An 11,113-nucleotide genomic window follows, 5' to 3' on the forward strand; every position below is an offset into this window, starting at 1 on the left:
AATGGCTGCAATATAACAAAGAGTGAAAAATTTAAGGGGGTCTGAATACTTTCCGTACCCACTGTATATATACATTACCAACCCCAAACTTTTGAACGGTATTGTGTGTATTATGTTTTAAAATACTACTTGTGTGGGCCACTCACCATGTTTTGCATCAAAGATAATAATATCACATACTCTATATTCAAATAAACCTCACTGAGCGATGATTTGCAATCGTTTTGTTTATTTATCCACACGAAGGGGTGATAAAGTTTAGCTGTAACTACTTATGGATGGAAAGCTGATTCATGAAAAGACCCGGACACGAGTGAAATGCACAATCCCGTAATTCCTCCATCGGTATTTTCACCGCATTGTGTGCAGAGCAACTTTAATATGTCTGCTACAGTGTCTGTGCTTCTGTGAAATAAAACTATGTGGTAATGAATCGGGCAAAGGCATCGCATTTCTAACCGCCGTTTTGTTGTGTAATGCTTCAGCGAAACCCGTAAAGATACAGAAACAATGTATGTCATAATACTGATGTGGTAAGAAACTATTTGACGGGACAATCATGATGGGGTAAATCATGCAGGCATTTCCTTCACATGATCATGCAAGAGTCCCTACGAGCTCAATCACCCCACGAGTCTGTTTCCTTTTCCATGCAGTCGGGGAGTTATTACTGATCAACATGCAATATTCATCTGAGGAGGCATTATCATTTTGCCGAGCTCTGTAGCTCTTTGCCCCTTCGTGTTAGACTGGCTGAGAGATAAATTGCCTGGGGGCTGCTCTGGGCCCTGATTGCCTACCGCTGCAACTTGTCAGAGACAGGGGAAGAGGACACTTGGAAGGGAAGAGATAGCTGACACACAGGCTAGTAAGGGTGCCATGCATTTTTCATACCGCTCCCCTAATTGAGGCACCTGCATGAGAAACTCACAGCCGTTTGCTTGCTGCCGGTGTTGCTGTCGTCGTTCAGATTTACAGGGATTCGCCGCTTTTGAAATCCAATCTCTTTTCTTCCCGAGCAGAGGAGGCCTTGATTTACCTCTTTGTGAAGAGCTCAGGTGAACACAGAATGTAAAAGTTGTGGAAATGCCTTGTTTTGGTGCCGAACTTTGCATGTGCAAGGTAACGTTAACCCTTTTCAACTCTCAATTTGGCTTCAAAAATTTCTATAACATTTCTAGGGATGCTTTAAATATTAACAGCCGAGATCACAAGGACCTACTTGCTTGCAAATCTGCATGCAAACTATGTAAAAAAGCATTTCAAAGCTTCTAAAGCTATTCAAGACTCCACCAGCAAAGCAACATTTCGAAATAAACAAGGTGCTCAAAAATCACACTTGCTTTGTGCTGCCTCTGACACGCTTAAGAGAACATCAACATGCTTCTTATCCACGATGAAGCTTGGCTTCTGGGAAACAAGCATCACCAAGAGTTATTTTCAACAGAACACTTGAAACCCAGTGTGATGAATCAACATATTCCATGCTTTAGTATCACTTGGAGGGCAGAGGAATATTGTAGTAACGTTTCTTATGCTGCAATTTCCAGTTTAATGCAACACTGCCACCTAGTTGTAGCTGTCAGAGCTGTGTCCCTTTGTTTTTAGATGGAGATTCATCAGGTTTAGATCTTTTCTGTGTCAATATGTAAATTGTTCCTGAGCAATGTGAGCATTTGTTATGTCTGTGCTTAATTCTATTTTTAAAGAAAGCTAAACACCTCATAAACTACAGTCAAAAAGTCACACGACTTTCCATTTTTCCAATTTAATACATTTTTCCATTACAAATTATACTATCAGCAAAAAAATGTAAGTGAAAATTAGAATTTCAATCATCTGTTCTAGTGTTATTTTAGTATTATTTACTATATTATTATTTAGTATTATTATTTAATATATTATTATATTATTTAGTAACATTCATTATATTATTTATTCATATTTTGAATTAACTGAATTTTGAATTCTTTTATATTTTCAGTTTTTTTTTTTCGTTAAAGTTCGTTAAACTTCCGTTAAAGTTTCAGTAATTTTGTTGTGCTCATCATTTTTATTAGGTTATTTATTTGTTTTTTATATTTGTATTTAGCTTTAATTTATTATTATTTGTATTTTTTAGTAATTGCAGCACTTATTTGCCTATTTTAATTTCAGTTAGTTGCCAATGCAACATTTCTAATTTTTGTTTACATTTTTTTTAAATATTTGAATTCATTTCGGTATGGAAGTCCATTCCCGTCACAGAATAAAATATTAAAAAGGTCATTGCGACTTTTTCATCTTATAATTCTTTTTTTTTCTCACAATTGCGAGTTTATATCTCACAAATCTAAGAAAAAAAAAGTCAGAATTGCGAGATAAAAAGTTGCCATTACCATTTATTTTATTTGTTATTCAGTGGTGGAAATGGCCTTCCATATATCAGCTTTATTTTAACCATGAAAAAAATGTTTAATAGTTTTAGTTTTAGCAAACACAAAAACAAGACTGATCTGTACAAAGGAGTGCACACTAGTGAAATAAAGGAACAACCTGAAGGTGAGTAATTTTTCAGGTGAACTATCCCTTTAAATTAACTTTTGATTCAGATTTTCAACGTGATCTCAGACTTTTGGGCTCACTGTGTGTGTTTATATATCAATGAGCTGTACAGTGCATGAAAACCTGAAAATACCTCAATAAATGTAACTAGAATTATAATCTTTGCCTGTTTTATCATCTTCCAGGTGAAAATCTTACTGCTTAGAAAGGTAATAGCACCACCCCACCATGACTGATTCCACAACTTCTACAACAAATACACCATTTATAACAAGCCACGGCCTGATATTTCTCCTCAAGCAACAACATAAGGCCATGATCCTCTTACTTTACAGGAATAGTTCACTTAAAAATTAAAATCTGCCGTCATTTACTCATCCTCAAGCCTTTTCAGAAAATGTTTGAAGAATATCCTGGTTGTGACTTTCTAAATGTTAAGGGTGAAAGGGTAGTTTTCATTTAAAGATTTTGGCTAATGGTCTGAGAGGTCAAAACATCAAAAACATGCAACTACTTACTGAAGTTGTGAGCGATCTTTGAATTCAACATGATTTCCATAGTACTGATGGACTCTGATGTGCCGATGCGGCCCGTCTCTCTCACTCCGAACAGCTCAAACAAGCGCATGGTGTCAATTTCAATCTTCCTGGGGTTCCTGCGAGACCACATCGACTTCTCCATCTGCAAAGGCAGGGAATCGTCAATACCTCCATTATTTCATATGATATTATTTCATATCAAGACATTGCCTTGAATGCAAGTGATCTTCAGCAGAAACAGATTTAGCGCAACAATTTCACTTATGAAACAGCCATGCTGCGACTGCAATATGCAATGCTGAATTACTCTTTTTAGTGAATTCATAAGCAAACAACATCATCACAAACTCTTAACAAAAATGAGCCCCATGTAGGGGCTTTCTTTCACCAAACATAAAAATGGTCATTCTGCATTTTAAATCAAATGTTTGTGTCAAACAGGGTTATTGTAGTAAACTATAACTAAAACTAGAAACTAAAATTACAACCATAAAAAACAAACATTTTCATGAAATAAAATAAAATGTACTTTTTTACTTAAGCTAGTGTCCATTGTAATAATATTTCACAATATTACTGTTTTACTGTATTTTTGATCAAATAAATGTAGCCTTGGTGGGCATAAGAGACTTCTTCAAATACATGCTCATAATTCATAATCTTAAATAATTAACCAACAATTAATTTAGCAATTTTGATATTGTACAAATGCATTTATACTAAAATGGCTTAAATGGTATTTTGATTGCCCACGGTTATTATAGTTAAAACTAAAGCTAACACTATTATTATAAATTAAACGTAGACTGAACTAAAATATATAAAAAACTTAAATCTACATATTTTATTTCAGCTAGTTTCCGAAGCAACATTTCTCATTTTTATTTAATTAACTGGATAGAAAATATATATTAATTAAAATTTAATATTATATATATATATATATATATATATGTGTAATTTTTTAATTTATATATAAATTATATATAAACAGTTATCAAATAATTTCTTAAAACATTCATTATAAAATGTATTTATATAATAATTAATTAATTCATTATTTCAATTGTGCATTTATATATATGTATATATATATATATATATATAAACCGAAAAAGACCATGCAACATCATTACTAAAATGTTACTAAATAATAAACTATTCATAATATTCATAAATTCAAACTATTCATAAAAACTATAATAGTATCTCATATACACTAAAACAACACTGTCTGAAAGAAAAATTAATAAAAAATTATATAGACATATTTAAAAAAAATAATAATAAAAATGAAAAAAAAAATTACTTTAAGGTTACCTCAAATTAAACTGGAAATATAAAAATAAAAAATAATTCAAAATATTCCTAATAACTATAATGGTATCTAAATGACACTAGTCTGACCAAAAATCTGCCACATCTGGAGCCCTTTCAAATCTAAAACAGAACGCATAAGCTGATACCTTATCCTGAGCCACCAGGTCCCAGTGAAAAGCTTTTGTCCTCTCTGAAAGCTGTTTGGATTTCATGGGCAGCGGAGGGGGCAAAGGGGCAGGTGGGACAGGACCTCGCACTGCTGATGGCACAGGCAATGGCGGGGGCAAAACAAACGGAGCCGGTGATGAGCACGTGGCCGCTGGTGAGAGCGTCCGGTCAGGCTTGTGCACAGCTCTGCTCTGTGCAGTGACAGTTGGCTTCGGTTCTGCTTCTGATGCTTCCAGGGAAGCAGTTTCTGGTTCTGGTGCTGCTGGAAAAGCTGCAGGAACATTCGGGGATGTTCTGGGCAAGCGTGGTCTCAGTGAAGGTGGCACTGGTGGAGGTGTGAGCGGCATGTGGCTGTTCTGTGTCTTACTTTCTGACTCTGTAATATCAGTGAGATCTTTTTCAGGGGCTTCATAGAAATGTTCAAGTTGTGACTTTTGCTTCCAGTCCACACATAGCTGTTTGATCGCATTCACCCAGGCATCTCGCTCATTTGTTATGGCCTCTGGGGTCACACTTTTTGGTATTCGGAACCTGACAAAGACAAAAAAAAAAAGAATGTTGTTGAGAAAATTTTGATCTCACAATCATTTACTTCTGACTGATTTTTATTGAGAGGTCAAGATCAGTCACTGAAAGCACACTCGACTCACACAAAGTCATTCTTGTCGTTGTGCAGCGTGAAGGTGTCTGTGTTGCAGGGGATCTCCACCCTGACATTACCGTCTGAAAGATGGATGACAAGAGCTGTCCCGTCACCCCCAGCACACCTGACATCATCCAAACTGGCGTAAATCTCTGAGAGACTCCAGACAGACTCGTTAGAGGAAACAGACGCGCCTGCATCACCGCCGGCAGACTGCTGAGCGACTGGGAACAAGGTCAGCTGACCAGTCTGAAGATGAGCCTCGTATCTAAGAGTGAAGAATAAGAGTGAATGGACCTTAAAGTAAAGTAAGAACAGTAATATTGTGAAATGTTATTTCAATTTAAGTTAACTGCTTTCTATTTCAATATATTGTAAAATGTAATTTATTTCTGTGATCAAAGCTGAATTTTCAGCATCATTACTCCAGTTTTCAGTGTCACATGATCCTTCAGAAATCATTCTAATATGCTGATCTGCTGCTCAAGAAATATTTCTTTTGATTATTATCAATGTTGAAAACAGTTGTGAAATGTTTCAAAAAATAAATTGGTCAAGATGCATATTTAGGCTTTACATAAGATCGATAGTGGATAGAGCACTGCCAAACCATAAATACTGTCATTAATTATATATATATATATATATATATATATATATATACACACACAGTGCCTTGCGAAAATATTCATACCCCTTCGTTTTTTTCACATTTTGTTAAGTTGCTGCCTTATGCTAAACTGCTTTTAATAACTTTTTACCCACATCAATCTACACTCCATACACCATAATGGTAAAGCAAAAAACAGGTTTTTACATCTTTGCAAATGTATTGATTATTGATTAAATGATTCCATTGCATCTGGGACAGTTCAAATTTAGCTCAGGAGCATTCAAATTGCTTGTAGATGTTACTACACTTTGAGTGAAGTTAACCTGTGGCAAATTCAATTGAATGGGTATGATTTGGAAAGGCACACATCTTAATAAATGGTCTAACAGCTGATAATGCATATCAGAGCAAAAACCAAGCCCTGAGGTCAAAAGAACTGCCTGTAGAGCTCAGAAACAGGTTTGCGTCAAGCCACACATCTGGGGAAGATTTCAGAAAAAAATTCTGCTTCATTGAAGTCTCTGTTACCCTTAATGGAAGAAGTTAAAACAACCGGGACTCTTCCTAGAGCTGACCTCCTGGCCAAACTGAGCAATTGATGGAAAAGGGTCTTGGTTAGAGTGGTGACCAAACTCCACCGATATGGGCTTTATGTCGGAGTGGCCAGACTCAATCTTCTCCTCAGTGAAGATACATGAAAACACACTTGGATTTTGCATTAAAAACACCTAAAGAACTCTCAGATTCTGAGAAACAAGATTCTCTGGTCAAGTCAAGTCAAGTCACCTTTATTTATATAGCGCTTTTAACAATACAGATTGTGTCAAAGCAACTGAACAGCATTAATTAGGAAAATAGTGTGTCGATAATGCAAAATGACAATAGTAAACACTCATTTTTCAGTTAAACTCAGACTGGGCAGAAGGTTTACCTTCCAACAGGAAAATGACCCTAAGCACACAGCAAGAGAGGCTTATAGACAACTCTGTGAATGTGCTTGAGTGGCCCAGCCAGAGCCTGGGCTTGAACCCAATCAGATATTTCTGGAGAAACCTGAAAATGTGCATTTGCTCCCAACCAACCTGACAGAGCTTGAGAGGTGAAGAGGTGAGGAGAAGAATGGCTGATAATTGCCAAATGATGATGATCAAAGCTTGTTGCATTAAACAAAAAAGACTCGAGACTGTAAAGGTGCTTCAGCTAAATATTTAGTTAAGGGTATGAATACTTATGCAATGTACTTATTTCAGTATTTTTTTATTTTTAATACATTTACGAAGTTGTGACAATTCTGTTTTTGCTTTGTCAGTATGGTGTATGGAGTGTAGATTGATGTGGAAAAAAAGTCATTTAAAGCAGTTTAACATAAGAAAGCAACATAACAAAATGTGAAAAAATGAATGGGGTATGAATACTTTCACAAGGCACTGACCTAACATGGCCTAAAGATAATTTGAAAGATAAGATGTTTGTGACTTATGTTCCAGTCTAACTAGTATAACAACTGCTAAGCACTTGTTTACAAGAACCAGACAAAACAAAGTCAAAAAAATGTCATACTTCTTCCATTTGAATGATGCCAGTCCTCCTCTCTGCAGGAAAATGTGACCCTCTTTGAGGTTGTCTGGAGCTGGAGGCAAGGGTGAAGATTCCATTTCCACAGATCCATTCACAAGAGGGCTGTATATGTTACTGTAGATGATCTGATTTACCAGCTGCATGATCTGAAGGTGAGATAGTCATCAGAAACCCAGTTTGATTAAATCAATAATTACGCATTATCATCAAATGAGCATGCAAACTCAAAATAATAATGATTTAGAAAGGACAGCAGAAAGAAATATTTTTGCTAAAATGTACTCACCCTCAGGCCATCCAGGATATAGATGTGTTTGTTTCTTCATGGGAACAGATTTGGAGAAATATAGCATTACATCACTTGCTCACCAGTGGATCCTCTGCAGTGAATGGGTGCCGTCAGAATGAGAGTCCAATACAGTCCATTATATTGCTTTCTCCAGTGGAAAAGTCCAAAGACCTACCAACAACTTTGTTCAGATCGGTTTTAGACTGCTTTGGCTTATAAACGGTGCTTGATCTGTGCGCTTGATCTGTGCATATTTCTCTCCTGATTCAGACAAGATGACTTTTTCACTGGAGAAAGTAATATTATGAATAGAGGACTTTTTGCTGGAAGCAATGGTTTGAAGTAGGAAAAAAGTTTTAATAAAGGATTTGTTTCAACACACAGCTTTTCACTTCACAAGATTTTATGGACTGGAGTGGTGTGGATCACTTGTGGATTATTGTGATGTTTTTATCAGCTGTTTGGACTCTCATTCTGACGGCACCCATTCACTGCAGAGGATCCATTGCTGAGCAAGAATTTCTCCAAATCCAGTGAAGAAACAAACTCATCTATACCTTGGATGGCCTGAGGGTGAGTAAATTTGCATTTTTGGGTGAACTATTCCTTTAATGATCTGGAACAGAATTAAAATTCAATCCACGTTGCATGTGATGTCCTCACCTGCTGCTTGTCCTCTAAGGACGCAGCTTCCAGCTCATAGTCAGACCGATCTCTAAACGAAATGGAGAACCTGGTACCCGGAGCATCATGGCAGTTTTTCACCTCAGAAAAACAGAGCTGCCGTTTCACAATGCCTTTCTCAATGCTGCACAAAAGGCTTGTGCTGAAATCAATCTGAAGCAAAAAAAAAAAGTATGCACTTGTTACACGTGGTTTCTAGAGATCAGAGATGTATTCGAGCAGCTCAGCGTGTCGATACACACCTGCAGCACCCGTTTCTGCCATATATAGCGGTTGAACTTGCGGACACTGAAGTTGTACTGTGACTGTTTTTCCTGCAACAGAGATATCTTTGATAATGTTAAACAAAGAATTCAAGAAATAACTCAACTTTACAAAACTCAACTAGGACTGATTACAATCACTATAGAGAGCAGCTCATAATATTAGGGCTTGTCCTATGAGGACTGGTTGAACAACAAATCATTTCCTTAAAAAGAACTGTCAAAACATACTAGCCACTTCAAAGTTCTTAAGAAAAATATGTGCTCTGAATGACTTACACACACATTTTGCTGACCTATTTTCTGATTTTAAAAAAGTTAATAAATAAAACTCAAAAGAAAAACATTTTTAAAATGTTGATAAGATCTTTAAATCTTCATTTAACATGAAGGTCAGGAGTTGTAAACATATCCCATACTGCACCTCTGGCTCAAAGTTCCTCTGCTTGTGTAACATGCCATTGTTAGCCCGAATCAGAGCTTCATCGATACTCATTTTGCCTGATTTCACCCAGTTCATAACATTCAGCTGCATTTCGTTGCTAAGCTGTAGAAACAATACGAGTTTAAGTCGAGAACTGTGATTATCCTTAAGACAAGCACATGCAGTCTCCATGCAACACTATTTGGCAACAATAACCTCACTCACAACAAACAGTTGAAATGAGGAAGTTTACATTTTTTTCATGCTAGTTCATCTCAGAATTATTTGTGGACACCAGTTGACATGTGACGTGTTTCTTGTAAATTTGAACTTTTTATTACATTTTATAGAGATGGATAAACCATTGTTTTTTCTTTTGTTTAATGTCATCAGCTGTCAATAATTGTGGGAGATCAAATGCACAAATGTGTTCATGAAAGCGAGAACACAACTTAAATTAAATTAAATATTTTTTTTTTTTTAAATTACAATTTAAAATTTACAAATTTAAAAATTTAAACATTTAAAAATTTAAATTAAAATTAAATGTATGCATTTAGCAGACGGTTTTATCCAAAGCAAATTACAGTGCATTCAGGCTATACATTTTTTTTTTTTTTATCAGTTTAATTTACAGCATGTAAAATGTGTTTTTGAGGTTTGATGCCCATTTTATTTGAATAAACAGTTGAATGATTATCTGTTCTATTTCAGCAATCGTAGTTAGAGACTTTTTTCACTGAATACTTGCTTATTCAGTGAAAAAAAAAAAAGCTATTATTAAAAAAGAAAAAATAAGTCCTTACCTGGGGAACATGCACTGTCTTTCTGTAATCCATGTTTCTTCATTAGACTTCAGGAGATCAAAACATAGGCTGTCAGATCACCCATCAAGTGTTGTCAAATAGTAAACTGACTTAGACTGAGGTTTGCAGACATCTGAAAAGGGATGTGTTTATGTGAGAGAGAACTAGGTATGTTTGTATGGCATGCAGATTTATTACTAGGTAACTTCCTTAAATGCGGCTTACCTGAAGGAAAAAATAGAAAAAGATGAAGTCATGCACCTCCACCCTTTATCTGACTTCTCATCTTTCTGTGGGACATGCAATGTCCGTCCCTCAGTTACAGAGTCATTTACAACATACTCTATGGCTTAACTATTATGTTTTCTCTGCTGTTGTCTCCATATATTGTTGGTTGTACTCTCAAATTTGACGAGTAATATAAAACATGGATACAGAGGTGTAAAGTATTGGAGTAAATGTAATTAGTTACTGTACTTGAGTATCTTTTTGGATACTTTGTAGTTGTACTGAGTATCAAAGATATTAGCAACTTTTACTCTCTACTTCACTACATTTTTGAATGAGTATCTCTACTCTTTACTCCACTACATTTGAAATGAGTGTTGCAGTTACACATTACATTTTGCATGGAGCTAGTTTTTTTCTGCAGCAGTTTATTTCTGCTACAAAAGACATGATACTGCCTATTACAGGTCACTGAAAGTACTGCATCTTGTGCGTTTTGCCCTTACTCACCCAAACTTTTCAACAAGGCTACTTTATGTGAATGTGAGTTCCTTAGCAAGTATTTGTGAATCAGAGGTGTTTTATATATGAGATGAGGACATGACTGCAGCCGGCAATGAGGCCCAAACCAGCACATCCAGTGCAAGAAGGCTTCAGATTTTTTATTTTATTTAACATTATTTTATTTATCCATTATACTGAAGAGACCCTTTTGAAGGATATTGTTTTTTTTGTTTGTTTTGTCATTTTGAGGTGTTCAGTTTTATTTTGGTTTTATAAAATAAACGTGATTGCTCTCCTCACAATAAACTCTTTCTTGTTTTTGTTACATGTTCTCTGTGCCTTGCCCTGGACTTTTATGTCACTTCCTGTCTCCCGTGGTGTTTGTAGTCAGTTTGTACTTGATTAGTCTCCCCAGGTGTGTCTTATCTTGTTAAGCTTGTAAGCCCCCTGTGTGTGTATATATAGCCCTAGTTTTTCTTTAGTTCCTTGTGAGTTGTTGAATGTAATGGT

The 11,113-nt window shown here is 35.8% G+C and overlaps 1 protein-coding gene across 1 annotated transcript in view; it reads right to left on the bottom strand.

The window, feature by feature from the left end:
* The window catches only part of LOC107687585 (formin-like protein 3), a 38,340-nt gene extending 28,436 nt beyond the window's left edge, over window positions 1–9,904 (bottom strand). The window contains exons 1-8 of the mRNA XM_016484973.1: window positions 9,872–9,904; window positions 9,066–9,188; window positions 8,621–8,692; window positions 8,358–8,531; window positions 7,388–7,551; window positions 5,222–5,482; window positions 4,550–5,102; window positions 3,063–3,225 (exon numbers count right to left, since the gene is read on the bottom strand). Of these exons, the coding sequence (XP_016340459.1) occupies window positions 3,063–3,225; window positions 4,550–5,102; window positions 5,222–5,482; window positions 7,388–7,551; window positions 8,358–8,531; window positions 8,621–8,692; window positions 9,066–9,188; window positions 9,872–9,904 (1,543 nt within the window). The remainder of the gene's footprint in view (window positions 1–3,062; window positions 3,226–4,549; window positions 5,103–5,221; window positions 5,483–7,387; window positions 7,552–8,357; window positions 8,532–8,620; window positions 8,693–9,065; window positions 9,189–9,871) is intronic.
* Between the last annotated feature and the right edge of the window lie 1,209 nt (window positions 9,905–11,113).

This window comes from Sinocyclocheilus anshuiensis, unplaced genomic scaffold (genome assembly GCF_001515605.1).
Source record: "Sinocyclocheilus anshuiensis isolate Anshui unplaced genomic scaffold, SAMN03320099.WGS_v1.1 scaffold2067, whole genome shotgun sequence".
Classification (NCBI taxonomy): Eukaryota; Metazoa; Chordata; class Actinopteri; order Cypriniformes; family Cyprinidae; genus Sinocyclocheilus; species Sinocyclocheilus anshuiensis.